This window comes from Schistocerca nitens, chromosome 3 (genome assembly GCF_023898315.1).
Source record: "Schistocerca nitens isolate TAMUIC-IGC-003100 chromosome 3, iqSchNite1.1, whole genome shotgun sequence".
Lineage (NCBI taxonomy): Eukaryota > Metazoa > Arthropoda > Insecta > Orthoptera > Acrididae > Schistocerca > Schistocerca nitens.
Genome location: NC_064616.1, coordinates 823218468 through 823235372, shown reverse-complemented (window position 1 = coordinate 823235372; position 16905 = coordinate 823218468). Strand labels below are relative to the sequence as shown.

Below are 16905 nucleotides of genomic sequence, written 5' to 3'. Positions count from 1 at the left end.
TGCACAAATAATATCTTTATTTCAAAGCAGTTGTATATTTTTGCTACCACTCTCTCAACTGCTTTGAATGTAGAAAGGCTGGATCTGAAATCATACTATGAGGAGGTAAGTATATCATTATGTTCAAAATATTAACTCATCTGTTTATGCAAGTAGTATTTTATTATTTTTGATATTATGGGTATATGTGATATTGGTCAATAGTTATCTGGAAATGCTATATCTCCTTTCTTATCTACTTGTGTAACTACAGATATTTTTAAACATTTTGGATAATTACCCTCATTTAAAATTTCTGCTTACTGCTCATTTCTGCCAGTAGTGCCTCTGCCTTATTCCCATCCTCCATTATGAAGTTATCTGATTGAGGACTGACAGGTGGAACTGGTGTCTGGTATACTTTTCGTCACAGTTTATTTCTGTTTTAATAATTTCCCATGCAGCTTTGCATTTATTCACTGAGTTCAGTATAAATGTGTCATTTGCTTTGCATTTAGCTGTATAGATTTCAGACCTGTAAATCTTTTTCATTTTCAAATAGATTTCCTTGTCTGCATCATTGTGCTTGGACCTACTATGATAGAGTAATATTATGATTCTTATTCTACTGGGATGTGAGGTGTACCAGCTTTTTAGATTTTGTCGTTTGGTGTAACGATTTTGCTTTGATATTTTCTTGCAGCATTTAGGACAACATGCTTCAAAATTTTCAGTTAACAGTTCTAAAAATTTGTTGGTATATTCATTGGCACCTGCAGTGATTATTATTTTATCCCATTTTATTAAATTCAGTTTACTTATCAACTTGTTTAGCATTGATTCATTAATTGGTTATATAATCTTTCTACAATGGTTAGTCTATGACAGCATTTTAAATTTTTAAATTGAATCAATAATAACATGAAATACTGAAAACCTTTGTTGTTCTTATGCTGCAATTGGTACTGAGTTCCAGGTTCTGAAATAGTGTTTCAATAATAGAGTTTAGATATTATGTGGCTTTAAAAGTTCTAGTCTAGGGACAGTTTTACAAAGATGTTGAGTTTTATATTAGTAATGATTTCATTTCACTAATAGATGAAAAACATTTTGATCAATCAGATTAAGTGAGGTGGCAAAGTGGTTACGATTTTGTACTCATATTAGGAATGAATGGGTATTAACTCATCACTGTTTCCCTAAACTGCTTAAGGTGAATGTGATTATGGTTCCTACAATGCAGCCACAGTAGATTTCTTTGCATCTCCTTGTATACTCTGGGTTCTAAAGACCTCATTGTTGATAAGACCTTAAACTCAAACCTTCATGTTTCTAATCATAACTGTCTTACCTCAAGATAGGAGAGCATAAAAAAAATATTAAGTGTCTGCTTGTACTGGTGTGAATACCTTTTCCACACAGTGAATCCAAAGAAGTCTTGAACATCATCCTCCACATTCCTTAATTCCTATCCAGTACTCTTTATCCAGGCAATGTTGAGTCAGTACTGGTATGGTACTTTTCCAGTTTTGCGGAGAACCAACCGTACCCATATACAGGCTGTCATTACAGTGGGGTTGCCACTCCCAAAGGCATGTTAAAGGTACTGTCAGCCTCCTCTCCCCACCCCCCCCCCCCTCCATCAGCAATCAGTGTATCCCTTCTGTCTGTGTCTAGTGTAATCATAGGGTCAAATGTGACCTCATTTTTCAAAGTGTATCTGAGGTGGGGTGGGGGAACCAGCCTGGTATTTACCTATAAGGGGCCTTCAAAAAGAAACAAGTCAGAGTCTGAAACGTGCAAACCAGTGCCAGGAGGGTAATATTGTGCTGTGTGTAATGAGGTGTGGTTCCAACCAGAGCGTGGAAGTTGACAGCCCATCGCTAGAGGGCCCACGTGCACGCGTGCACATCATGTGACTATACAGAGCTAGCAGCAGCATGCATCAATCATCCAACGCTGCCAGTCGCAATGCAAACAGTGACATGGAGGCATCAAAAGAAGAGCAAAGAGATGTTGTTTGTTTTCTGACAGCGGAAGGAGTAAGGGGAACAGACATTCATCGACGAATGTCACAAGTGTACAGTGAACACTGCATGTCCCTTGCAAGGGTTAAGGTGTGGCACAAGCACTTCAGGGAAGGACGGGTGTCGTTAGCCAATGATGCACAGTCTGGAGCACCACACTGCATTACCGATGACATTGTCCAACTGGTGGATGCACTCATTACCCAGGACTGCTAAGTGACAATGAAAGCCATAGCTGCCGTGGTTGGATTCAGCATTGGAAGTGTTCACACCATCATGGAAGAATGGCTGCACATGTGCAAAGTGTGTGCCCAATGGGTGCCCCACAGTCTTCAACCACACCAGGAAGCATGTCAAATGGCCCATTGTTCTGCATACTAATAATGCTGTATTCAAGCATTACAGGCTTGTTTTTCCTTTGCATCTGCATTCACTTACATTTTTCTACATTTAGAGTTAGCTTGCATAGATAGTGGCCAAGGTTTCAAGTCCACTGTTGATGGCTTACAGATGATTTCATTGTTAAGTGTAGCTTTCCCCCCACAGGTACACTGACAAGTGCATGTACTCATACTTGAATCCGTGGTTTGGATTTGTGTAGAGGCATCACACTTGGCAACAGCTTTGAAAGCTGTTTTAGCTTCACTATAGGGCAGGCTCCTGACAACTTTTAACTTCTGAATTTTCCTTTCCTCATTATAAACCTCACACTTCCTACTCCATACTAGGTGATCCCCAGAGCAGTTTATACATTTCAGAGGAAGTGTGCAAAAGTTGCCTGATTCATGAGCTGAGCCTCCACAATTTCCACTTGTAGCCCTCCCATTACATTCCATAGCAGATGACCAAATCTTTCACATATGAAGTATTACATTGGATTTAAGATGGATATAGCCTGCAAGAATATGTTCAGGTGTTTCCAGAGTGCTGAAAATTAGAATAGAACTGTGTGTCATTGAGTCTTTTCATATAGTTCTGCACTTGCATGACACCCATATTTTTCCATTCGTATAGCTCCTCAGGGTCCATCCCCATTATATTGGAGCAGGTAACCGCACCTTTACAGAAGTTAATGGTGTCATGCAAGTCAGCCACAACAGGCTGGTTACCTAAGGCCTTGCATCCCAGAAGCTTAGATACTTGGTTTGATGTGACAGTTTCAACTAGAAGTGTTCCATAACAAAGTCATTTAACACTTCTTGAGGATCCAGCAATACCCTCCCATACCTTGTGAATATAGAAAGGGGAGACCTTTACAAAGGTTCCCTCTGCTCTCTTGATTAGAATGAAAGTATTATGGCAGACTACTGCCCTGTTACTATAATTTTAGGGCAGACTGACAAACCAAGCTCTCTTTGTTGGGGAGGAGTGGGGAGAGGGGTAGGTACTATCTGAAAATACACTTGTCCTGTCAGGTGCAGGTGTGAATTTAGATTGCTACATAGGGATCCCAGCTGCTAGGGAAACAAATGTCAAGCCACACAGAGCCCAGCATGCCTGAATGAGCCTTTCACAACTGCGGAGTGGCAGTTGCCCCAGAGGTTGCTCACTAGAGACTATTTTACCTCAACAGCCATTCACCTCATCAGCACATAGCACACACCTTCAGTTTTTTTTTTTTTTTTTTTTTTGTTAAAAAAATGGTGAAGAGGTGAGTATCTCCTCGCAGTCAAGGTAGTGAAGCCAAGGCTCTGAAACACACAATTTTCTACCACTGTGCCTCACAATGGTCCCTGAAGTATTTTACAGTAGAAGAGGTCTGGCAGCACTGGTTAGTCCCTAGCTTGGGAAACCTGGGGTCACCTTAAACGAACACAGTAACTAAAAATGATGTCCCTTGGAAGGGGACCACATGAAAAGGATGCCACCTGAGTGCCTATCATGACAAGCACTACATTTTAACCAAACTGAAGATTGGGTACAGGATGACCAATGAAGAGATGGAGGCAACAGTTTTGTTAACTTTTTGTTCCTGACCTTTCTGCATACCATATTTGTGACCTGCTTACACTTCATGATCCACCCAACATTACAGCCTAACAACTTACACTGGAAATTCACCTTCATTATTGTTTCTGACAGACAAAATAATTTGTGAATTATTACTATGTTTACTGCTGAGTCATCAGATGTCAGTGCCTATTCTTAAATGAAAGAAAGTTACAGTCTATTTTGCGTAAACTAAAGACATTTGATACCATAGCTGAAAAACTTAATTACTATTTTTTTCTTTTTATGACAGGAGGTTGGAACTGAACTTGATCCTAATCTTGCAACAGTATTTTTGGGACTAATGAGATTTGGAATGAGTCTAGTAAGCACAATTCTGATGAAACATTTTGGTCGACGGAAACTAGTTATAACTAGTAGCCTTATTATGGCAGCTTGTATGACAGCTTCAGGACTGTCGACGATGCATATAAAAAATGGTGAGTTTGTTTTCATTTGATTTATTTATGTTTGCTGAATATGTTGACTACTGAATTTTGTTGATTCATGCCCTCTGCAGACATTTGCCAGTCACTCGAGCAGTATTGCATATCAAATAGGTATTTTGTTTCTAGTTTTATACTTTCTATATTGTATCTGACTGCTTGCTTAAAGATAAAATAGCTTGCACTATAAGGTACCCTAAATCACTATTTTGTATCTTTAAATAAAATCCTGAAATTAAACTGGCTAGGTGAACCTCGTCAGTATGTGAAATCTTGTTGTTTGCAATATCTCCACAGAAAATTCTATATTCCTTAGCTAACAGTAAGTGTATAGGTATAATTAGTTGATATGATCAAATTTACATTAGAGTATTTCTGTACCTGTGAACATTTTACGTAATCATTATTGTCAATTAATTCAGGTATATAAAAAGCATGCATGCTTATGTCACAATAAGAGAATTTTGTACCAGTTTCTTTAGAAAACAGAACTGCAAGGCTAATCAGCTAAAATTAAGTTAGTACAATGCTACAAAAAATACACAGATAGATAGACAATGAGCATAGGTATAATTCTTATTGCTTGCATACAATGATAGTTATCATTGCACAAGTTGCTGAAGTGGCATCAAATCAAAAGACTTGCACCCGGCAAATGTTCTACCTGATGGGAGGCCCTAGTCACAAGAAATTTACGTTTTTTATGATAGTTAAAGAAAGTTAATGATAAAAAGTGAGCAGTATATTTATTATTTTGTACAAAGTGGAAGGAAGATTAAAGCTTAATGTGCCATTGATGATGAGGTCATTATAGGTGGAGCACAAGGTCATATTGGAGAAGAATACTGGCCCTATTGAAGAAACCATCCTGGCTTTAACTTTAAGAGATTTAAGGAAATCATGGAAAACTTAAACCTGAATGGCAATATGGGGATCTGAACTACTATCTCACAGTGTTATTTTGTAATTCTTCTGATCACATCTGTAGCTGCTACATTCAGGAAGATATTTGTTAAGTTGTTGCAAAAACGTGTGTCTTTACAGATGATTGATTTGATTTGATTTGATTTTAACAGGAGAGCTAAAACAGCTTAGGTCTACCCCACCACTGCCCGCACCGAAACTAGGTTTATTGTGCGGTATTGCTCCCTGTATATCTAGTAAAACCAACCAGTGCCCTTAAATAGTGCAAGGACTCCCTCTACCTGTTAGACACAATTTCTTCAGGTCTAGTTGTCCCGAAGATTCTGTATCTTTTACTCCCCAATACCATGTATTCAAAGATTAGGTGTGATGCAGTTTCTTCACCCTCATCACAGATCCTACATTTAGGGTCCCCTTCCATTATACCCATTGTGTGTAGGTGTTTTTTGAAGTTCCCATAGCTGGTCATCAGTCCAGTCATGAGTTTGATCTCTTTCCTGTTCAATCCCAGGATTACAGAGCTTCTTTTAAAACATGGCTTGGGCATCATTACCTTACCATTTTTTTGTTTATGGACCTTGGTCCAATATCCTACGTGCTGTTTCCTCATCCAGTTCCATAGTTCTAATTTGATCATAGCCTTGATGATTGTCAAGACAGGTTCCGGTCCAATAAATGGAGTTGTTGCCCCCATCCTAGCCAATCTATCGGCTTGTTCATTGCCACAGATCCCTGAGTGGCCAGGGACCAACACTAGGTACACCCTTTTGCTTCCCCCTAGCTCCTCCAGAGCCCTGTGGCAATCTGCAACAATCTTAGATCTTGTTGCAGGAGCTGCCAATGATTTCAGGGCTGCCTGAATAGATGTAGATGCTACGATCATTGTAGCACCTACTCATATTCTCCTCCACACATGCCCTGATTGCAGTAATTTCAGCTTGGAATACAGAGGCCAGTTTCCCTAGAGAGATGCTGCTCTCCAGTCTTGGCTGAACCCCGTACAACCCTGCCCCAACGCCTTGATCTGTTTCTGACTCATCGGTGAACCACACAATGTCCCACATACGGTGTCGAACTGTTTTCTTCCATTGCTCACTACTTCCAATTATTATGTTGTAAGGCTTGTCGAAGCAGTTAGGAGTTATTATATAGTCAGCGGGCATTTCCCCAGCCATACCTATATTTACCTCACTCACTATGTTAGTGTGTGATTCTGGATATCCAAATGAGACCCAGTTTTGGCCAGTTTTAAGTCTGTATGCCCCAGCTCCTGCTTCCATCTTAACCCAAAGGTGAAGTGGAGGCATGTCCAGCATGGCTTCCATTCCAGTGGTTGGTGTACTGCTTATTCCGCCCGTTACGGCTAAGTAGGCCAATCTCTGCACCTTACCAAGCTCTTTAGCAGCAACCCACTGTTCTACCTTCTTCCACCACACTACAGCCCCATAGGAAACCCTAGGTCTAACCACTGTGGTGTATATCCAGTGCATACCCCTCGGGCTTAAGCCCCAGTTTTTGCCACAAGCCCTCCTAGTACTCACTAAAGTGCTTTTTGCCTTGGAGCAGATACTCTTAATATGAGGGGTCCAAGTTAGCTTCTCATCCAAGGTTACCCCTAGATATTTCACTGTCCCCTTCAAAGGTAGAGTTTCATCGAAGAGCTTTAGATTCCAACTTGCATGCTGAATATGTCTCTTCATAAATGGCACCACGACAGTCTTCTTAGGATTAACTCTCAGTTCCTGTTTATTGCACCGTTTTTGCACAATGTCCAATCCTCCTTGTGCCATATTCCTGACTGTGTGAGTGAATTTGCCAAGTATTACTATGACAAGCTCATCTGCGTATCCTTGGCAGAAGCATTGTCTGGGATTTAGTTCCTCAATGAGTTCGTTTACCACTAGATTCCACAATAGAGGAGACAAAACTTCTCCTTGTGGGCAGCCTCTAGTGGTTGTAATTACCATCTTTTCATTCATCATGGTAGCCTCTACCTTCCTTCCACTAAGCATGGCTCTGGTCCACCAGCACATAATGGTCCCCAGATCATGCACCTCTGCTGCCCTTACCATGGAATCGAAAGTCGTGTCACTAAAGGCCCCCTAAATATCCAGGAAGATGCAGAGGGTTATTTCTTAGAAGTGAAGTGCTTTTTCCACCTTCCCGACGAGTTGGTGGAGGGCTGTTTCACATGATTTACCTGGTTGGTATGGGTGTTGGTTCAGGTGTAGAGGGACCCTACATAGCCTCCTCTCCCCAATGTATACATTAACCAGTTTTTCCAGTGCTTTGAGAATGAAGGAGGTCAGACTGATTGGTGTCATATCCTTGGCCTTGGTATAATCAATTCTCCATGGCTTTGGAATGAAGACAACCTTCTCTGCCCTCCAAACATTGGGAATGATTCCTACTGCTAAGCTAATCCAAAATAGCCTGCATAGGATTCTTATAAGCTTTCCTCCTGCCTGTTGCAGGAGAGCTGGAAAAATTCCATCCAGGCCAGGTGACTTGAATGGCTGGAATGTTCCCACCACCCACTGGATTTTGTTGAAGTTCACACACTCCTTGGCCGCTTCCCAGTCCTCTCTTCGAGTGTCTGAGAACCGTTGTCTCTCTGGGGTCACATACTGGTCTGTGTTATCCGGCAGAGCATATTGAGGAAAGTGAGTTTTGAGGAGCAATTCCAGCGTCTCATGTGCTGCCTTTGTATATTCCCCATCCTCCTTCCTCAACGTACCTCCTGCATTAGTTGGTACTCTAGTGAGAATCTTGTAAAGTCTGGCTTGTGCAGCTATGCCTTCCACTTCCTCACAGAATGCCTTCCAGGATGCCTCCTTTGCTTGTCTTATTGCAAAGTTGTAACTGACAAGGGCCTCACGATATTTATCCCATTGTCCTTTGCGTCTCGTAATATTAAACAGTCTCCTTACCTGTTTTCTTTGTGTTTCCAATTTGTTATTCCACCAAGGAACACTCCTATTTGTGCACTTCCTGGTGATTGTGCAGTTGTCCTGATATGAGGTCATTATGGCAGAGGTAACAGCCTTTGCTAGTTCCTCAAATTCTACTGGCTTCCTTATCGTGGTTTTAATTTCCGATAAGCCTAAGTCAAGGTCCCTCCTATATGTCTCCCAGTCTGTTTTCCTGGGATTTCTTTAAGTCATGGTCTGTCTGATTCCCATTTCAACCTTGAATTTAATGTACATGTGGTCCGATGAGGATGGCTCCAACACCACATGCCACTGTTTGACATAGCTACCCATTGTCATGGAACCAAATGTTATGTCAATTACTTCTTCCCTTCTGCTATTCCTGAATGTAGGTTCATTGCCTCTATTCAGGACCTCTAATTTGTTAGCTAAGAGGAATTCAAGATGGTAGTCACCTCTACTGTTGGTGTCCTTGCTGCCCCACAGTAGGTTGTGGGTATTGGCGTCGCACCCCACCAGCAGTTGGTCACCTTGCCGACGGCAAGTCTCTACCAGTCTCCTCACCTCCAAGGGAGCGGGAGAACTGTCTTCATAAGGAAGGTATGCTGAGGCCAAGACAATTTCCCTCGTGATACCTTCCTCACATTGCTGCATTTTGATGGCCACTAAGTCCCTAGAGCAGAAATCCATCGTTGGCATGAAAGAAATGCCATTTCTAACATAGATGCATGTTCTGGAGTTTCTTAGATTTCTAGCATAAATCAGCTTACCTCCAGTGCCTCCGAGGCCCTATACACCCCCTATGTATAAATAGGGTTCTTGTATCAGGGCCACGTTCACTTCCTGTCTCCCCAGGCAGTGGCTCAGGGCAGCAGAGGCCCCTTGACTGTGCTGCAGATTAATCTGCAGCATCTCCACGCTCCGTCTTACTGCCATCTTTAAGGTCTTTGACAACCCTGACAGTGACCTGCGAGAACCCTAAAAACAGTTTCAGGTCCTGCTCCCACATCGCCCTCAGGGACTTCTCACCAACCTCCACCACCAGGGTTCATCCTTCCAGAGCAACCGTCTGGTTAATCACTCTCCAGTCTTCTGTCAGGACTTTTGGGTTCTGGGCCCCTATTTTCCCAAACAGAGTCTTGGGAGAGACTTCCTTAAGGATCTTGGGTATCCATAATGATATCTTTGCGGTCTTAAGAAGCTCCGCTGCCGTCTTGATGAGCAGCTTCGCATCTTCCCACGGGGATATCATGGGCACCTTGTCCTTGAGTCATTCTACTGTGTGCACCCCCTCACAGACAAAAATGAGTGCACCACAGTCTAGATAGACCCTCCTGAAGTTGGGACCTGGGCCAGCGTCCCCCCCAATCTTTTCAAAGAGGGCCATCTGTACTAGTTCCTCCTGCTGCAAGGTACTGGCCACCAGTGGATAACCTTCCTGGATAACTGCCATCCTAAAAACCGAGACTGCAGTACTATTGGTCTGTTTCCCTATTTCTTGCCTCAGTTTTTTCTGGACTCGCTTATCCAGGGAGGGGGGAGTCTTTGATTCCTCCCTTATCCGCTTATTACCTGTCTTTGATGTTGTGGGGGTCTGCGTGTCCCCTTCAACCTGAGACGGTTTTTTCCTGGGGGTCTTTGATTCTAGTCCCTTTACTTCCCTCCATTTGTGTTTAGGAAGCCATTTTTCCTTCCTTTTCCCTCTGTTCCCTGAGTAGCTTCCTCCTTTTGGCCCCAGACAAGCCTTTGATCTTAATCTGGTCTAGCTTCTTGGTTACAGTTCCCACTTCTGGCTCAGGTCTAAACCCTGATTCAGTAGTGGAAGTGCCTTCCATCGGTTCAGTCCCCGATGTTTGGGTATCTGAGGTCTCAATTTGCCCCTCAGTTTCTTTTTCTTTTTCTGTAGTCGTGTCCATGTTGGTCCCATGAGATTTGGGGATCTAGAAGGTCCACACCACGAATACCCCGCGTGGTGTAAGGCTAATTACTCAGGGAGGTCGCCCGGTATGCCTGAGGCTCCGTTTGCAACACATCTTCCCATGTGCAACACACCCCTCAGCACGGATTGCATCACACCTTGGGTTGGGTCAGGGAACAGGGTAGGACTAGGAATGGATAGGGAAGAAGGGACGTTGTGGGACACTCTTAGTCTGATCCATCGGCTGAGGCCTTTCCGGCAGTAGGTCCTCTACCTTTGGCATAACCCTCAGCTTCCCGCAGATACGCAAGACTCTCCACCCGCATGGACAGTGCTTCATCAAGGTGGTGTCCCCCGGAGAGGTTACAGATGATAAATACAGTTTAACTGTAGAGCCATTTCTCAATTACGTCAAGCCGTGGTCTCCTTCTACAATTTTATGGGGATAGATCCAGTCACCTTGCTGGCCAAGGTAGATTTCACAAACACTAAGACAAGTTTAGAAACTCTTGCTGCATGCAGGCTGGCATTATCTTGCTGAAAATTAACCCCAGGATGGCTTGCCATGAAGGGCAACAAAACAAGGCATAGAATATTGTTGATGTACCATGGTTCTGTCTTCGCTGTCCATCGGTGTTCAATTCAAAGCAGGGCTCATCACTGAAGACAATTCTACCTGGAGATGCCCCGGACAGTGGTGGGTTACCAACTTGACTGTCACCCACCACATGGCCCGACAACCAGCAGTGAAGGTCCGAGGTGCCATTTCTTTTCATAGCAGGATGCCATTTGTTCTCATCCATGGTACACTTATGACACAGTGGCATGTCAATGATCTTTTATGCACCATTTTGTTGCCATTCATGGCAAGCCATTGTGGGCTTATATTTCAGCATGATAACACTTGCCTGCACATGGCAAGAGTTTCTACTGCTTGTCTTTGTGCTTACCAAACCCTACCTCAGTCAGCAATGTCACCAGAACTCTTCCCAACTCAGAACATTTGGAGCATTATGGGCAGGACCCTCCAACAATCTCGCTATTTTGATGATCTAATGTGCCAATTGGACAATATTTGGCATGATAGCCCTCAGGAGAACATCCAACACCTCTATCAATCAATAACAAGCTGAAAAACTACTAGCATAAGGGCCAGAGGTGAATCAATATGTTTTTGACTAGCTCAATTTGTGAAGCTCTTTCTCTTGAATAAATCATGTAATTTTTCTGAACTTGTGACCACTTGTTTGTCTGTACACGCACATAACATCTATTGATTTCTGTGCCATTTGGATAATTTCTTCATGGTGCATTGTGTGTGTGTGTGTTTTTTCTCTCTCTTTCTTAGAGTGTTTTATTTAGATAGTATCAGAGTTCAAATAATCTGGACTTCAACTGATATTCCCAATATCTGAAGCAGCATTAAATAAAGCAGTTAAATTATTTTTATATGCACATAAATTGGACAAAACAGAAAGCAGGGGATTATTGATAAATCTGTAATTAATGAGATTTTCATCATGCTATAGTGTGCAGGTGAGAAAAAAAATCATGTAGCTCTTGGTATTTGTTACATGACTAATCCTTACTTATCCTTGCAGGAGGTGGTGGGACATGGATCCCTGTGGCATGTATTTTGGGATATGTGTGTGCAAGTATGATAGGACTACTTGGAATTCCATGGACTATGACAGCGGAACTTTTTCCAACCCAAATAAGAGGTCTTGCACATGGCATACTTATGTCATTTGCTCATATAGTCATGTTTGTTACCATACAGTATTATTTTGACATGCTGAATTTCTTTGGAGGAGCACATGTGTTGCAATGGTTTTTTGCAGTGGTCTGTATAATGGCTGCTGTACATGTATGGATTTTCCTTCCAGAAACACATGGTGTTACGCTATCAGATATTGAAAAGTATTTCCGTGAAAACACATTTTATTTTATGTATTCTAGGAAACAGGCAAGGCAAACAAAAGTCACAAATCCTTAAAATAAAACAACTAAAAAAGATAAAATAACCAGGTAGCCATTATTTGACTTTTCAATTGTTACATTGTCCTCAATTGCGCAAATTCAGTGAATGTGTATTAAACTTAGTCTAGCTTTGTATGATACACCAAGCAAGACCTAAATAGGCCACAAACCAATAACAAGGCTTTTTTTTGCTGATTAAATCATTTTTATGAGCTAGGACTCATTTGCTCACTTTGGATAAGCTGTATATTTTGTAGTTGTAAATAGTGTTAGCTTTTTGCCAGTGTTACAGGTATACAATAAGGTTAGTGGAGATTTCAAATCCCACAAAATTATTTATTGATGTCAATTAATAAACAAATTATGTTAAATTAAAGTATTACATCATAAGTTGTATCATCAGGTGTTAATGAGGATAACTGGAAAGATCTAGGAATAATTTTTGTTTTAAATGATCATTTTAATTACTGTGTGGGTTACCAATGCTCTGTATAACACATAAAGCTTCATAGTTGTTATTGTTAATGTTTGGGTATCATATAAGATCTGCTTCTTCTTCCCCCTCCCCCCCCCCTTTCCCCAGCCACAGCAAAGCCTTTCAAATGCTGTACATAACAGTCTACCATACTGTCTTCACTGTATCCCTGTACAGTCCCACGGGCAGCATGACACCATCTTTCTCCACCCCTGTCCTGCTATTCCTCCCATGCCCCACCCCAAACCTCTTCTGTACCCCTACCCAGTCGAGCCAAGATCGCTACTCACTTCAGTCTGGTCTCAGTGCCCAGAGACAGTGGCCATGTGTGTGTGTGTGTGTGTGTGTGTGTGTGTGTGTGTGTGTGTGTGTGTGTGTGTGAGAGAGAGAGAGAGAGAGAGAGAGAGAGAGAGAGTACTTAGTTTTCTTTCAAATGTTCTTGGCTACTGCGCAATGCTTCCTTTATGTGGTGAGCAATGGTCTTTCCTAATTCATGTTGTTATTCCATCTTGGATATCCTGTTGTCAGATAAAATATTGCTTCACATCAATTCTTACAGGAAGGAACTTACCAAAATGTTAAACTGGTAGCTACTATCAGTTTCACATATTTACAATAGGACAGGCAATATGCAGTCTTTGTGTATGCCTTGACAAATGTATTGCTTTGTCTCTTGCCTTCCTCTGCATATACAGAAGTTCTCATTATTTCACTGTAGAACAATAAGCAATGCTATTGTCATTATTTTAATTATTATGAATCAGTGACCAGTACCTTTCTAGGTATAAGAGAGTATATGAGAGTAAGAAGTACATGTAGCAGAAATTAGTAAAAAATAGATCCTCAAAAATTGCTAGACACTAGCAATTCATAACAGCAAAACTGTACTGTCTGTTAACACTAGAATATTATTTATTATCTATAAATGTGTAAAAATAAAAATCTTTAAAAGCAGTAACATTACATCAGTTTGCATGACCACCCCCCTTAACCCCCACCCCCACATGCACAACAATGGAATAATACTTATGGTCAACTTTTATAATTGAGTTCTACACACCGAAATGGTCAAAAGATATATGCTAAATTCCTGCTTTTATATATGGAGTTATTGGAACATAACACAAGTTGTAGCTTACTCCATTGAGTGTAGTTACTTAGTTTCAGGTATCAGTGGTATAATAAACACATTGATTGCCATGAGGCCACTGGCAGACACAGCAGAGGTTCATACTTGATGCTGTGTGCCAACTGGTGTTCACATGCTCTGTTTAGTGCAGTATATCTTTGGATGGTGTGTTAAGCTGAAAAAAAAAAAAACGAAGTTGAAAATGTTGAACCAAATATTATAACTGATTTCTTGCACACTGATGTCAACTAAGTCCAGAAAAGCAAATTAATAAACTGTACTGCAGTGCATAGTGTACTAAAAACAGTGGAGCATTTGACAGCTGGCAGGCACTTGGCGTTAATCTCTGCTGCGTTCACTGACAACCTCATTGTTGTCAATGTGTAAATCTTAATGATGTAAAATGAGACATTTTACATTCACATAACACATATTCATATGTGCATGTATTTGTAATTTTTAATACAGTTGTTAGTAATTCCTACCCACCACCTTTTTAACACATTACAAAAATAAATATTCTTCTATGGAACAGAAGGAATAGTCAATGAAAAACTTTTTCAGTTCATTTTCAAATTTAGCTTTGCTGTTTGTTCGACATCTTATATAGTTTTGTAAATGACCAAAAGTTTTGGTGGCAGTTTTGTACAGCAGTTTTTGTGCTAAAGACAACCTAAATATGAAGTAATGAATGTCATTTCTCTTCTGGTATTGTAATTATGTACATAACTGTTCCTTTAGAACTATAGTAGATCATTTACAGCAAAACTTTGTGAGAAAATAAATATACTGTGCAGCTGTAGTCAAAATGCCTAACTCCTTAAACAGTTGTCTACAATATGATCATGTGTGAGCACCACATATTATCTCTACCGCACATTTTTCAGCAATGGAAACTTTCTTTATTAAACATGAGTTACCCTAAAATATTATTATATGACATTATTGAATGAAAATGAGTCAACTTATTGACTTGTCTCTCCACAAGATTTGCATTGATTCAGAATGCAAATGTGGCTGGAAATGAAGTATGTTTTAGGAGTTCCAAAATCTTTTTTTCCCAGTTTAAATTCTCAACAATACTGACACGTAAACATTTTGATTTTTTTTCCAGTTATTATTTTCTCACCATATTTTACACTTAACATTGGTGTAATACCTCTAGATGTGCAGAACTGAATATGTTGTGTCTTTTTGAAACTGAGACTGATACCATTCACAGAAAATCACTCAATAATGCTTTTAAAAACATTATTTACCACTTCTTCATTTCTTGTATGTATATTTTGGGTGATTACAAAATTAATACAATCAGCAAAAATAACTAATTCTGTTTGTTGTGTATTAGATGGAAGGTTGTTTACACATATCAGAAACAGTATTGGACCCAAGACTGAACCATGTAGAATCCCATAAGTGATTTCTCGCGTCAGTACAGTCTCTACTGTTACATTTGTTGACTTCTCAAGTAAACCTTTCTGCATCCTTTTGGTTAGTTATGACAATGTTAGTTGGTTGTCTGTACTATCAGTTCATATAACCCAAATTTATTTAGAATATTGTAATTTGCACAAATGATGTCAGTAGTGAAACGGGTCAGTAGTTATTGACATCTCTCCTATCACCTTTCTAATAGAGGGGTTTAACAATGGCATATTTTAATCTCTCTGGAAAAATATCCTGAGTTGGTAATAAATTACATTTCAGAAAGACAGCACTTATTATAGGGCAACAAATCTTTCGTACTCTGCTCGGAAAACCCTCAAATCCATATGAACTTTTATTTTTGACAATATATATCATTTAATTTCAGAACGAGAAGTGAGTGAGACATCCACATGATTGAATTTTATGAGAGTTGCTTTTTTCAATATATTGCTTTGACTTGTCCCTTGAACTGGTTGGTTGGTTAGTTGGTTGGTTTAAAGGAGGAGGAAGGGGGGGGGAGGGGGAGGGACTAAACTGTGAGGTCATCGGTCCCTTGTTCCCAGTAAAGTAACTACACAAGGGAAAGAAGAAAAGAGAGGAGACGTACAGCACAATAACAGGAGAACGGAAGAACCAGAAGAATGACAGAAGGATAACCAACACTGCTATGGATAAAACAGGAAAATAAAGCCACAGAGAGAAGCAAGAAACAGGTAGAAGGGATAAAAACAAGAGGCATCAGCAGAGTGACCCCTGTGTGGTCAGGGAGCTACAACCAACAGGGTACATGGCGGCGCCACCACAATGGACTGGTTACCATCAGGTGCAACCCAGCAAACAAGTCCATTATCATCGTCAGTGCAGAAAACGATGCTGTACAGTTCATGGAAAAATATGCACCCAGAATGGTGACCTCACCCAACACTTAGAGAATGAGCAGAAGTGCAGATCCACATCGACGAAGGATGCGATAGGTCTCAGCACGTGATGGATACAATGCACCATATAAGGCGCCCTTCCCCATTTGGCTCGCTCTTCGGGAAAATTTTGAAAAATGGAGGTCAAACCCTACAGGGGACCATCACATAAAGTCCAAAATGTGTGGACTCCTTTTAGTCACCTCTTATGACTGGCAGGAATACCTTGGGCCTATTCTAACCCCTGGACCCACAGGGGGTTGAGCTGGTTGTCTCTATATTTTAACTACATGTAATAGGGATGTCATATTGTTTTGCAGCCTGTTGGCCTGTCTTTCATTTCACTGCATTCTATATAGCCCTAAGTCTGTTGTTGGAATTATGTTTTGGGATTCTGGTTCCTGACATAACGTGCACCTTCCTTCATTTTTTGAAAACTTTTCTTGGTAATTTTTGTGGTATTTGTGGTGTGGAACTACTGCAAGATCTTTACTTGTTCTTGTCAACAGATACATTACCATTTCCTTTCACATGATAATTTAAGCCTTCTAGTGAGCCACGGATTTTTATGTGGCTGTTAAATGTCCTTTCTCATGAGTACAGCTATTTTCAAATAATGATATGAATTTATCATGGAAGAGATTAAATTTACATCAGCACTTCATTCATTATCAACTTCATTCCATGTCATATCTTGTAAATTAACCTTAAAAATGTTTGTTCTAGAGTGATTTTTACTGAGAAGTATCTATATTGTAAGGCA

General features: G+C 40.7%; 1 protein-coding gene across 1 annotated transcript in view; it reads left to right on the top strand.

The window, feature by feature from the left end:
- LOC126248843 (facilitated trehalose transporter Tret1-like) overlaps positions 1–13738 on the top strand; it is a 197760-nt gene extending 184022 nt beyond the window's left edge. The window contains exons 8-9 of the mRNA XM_049950265.1: positions 4249–4435; positions 11815–13738. Of these exons, the coding sequence (XP_049806222.1) occupies positions 4249–4435; positions 11815–12209 (582 nt within the window). The 3' untranslated portion in view covers positions 12210–13738. The remainder of the gene's footprint in view (positions 1–4248; positions 4436–11814) is intronic.
- Positions 13739–16905: the final 3167 nt, after the last annotated feature.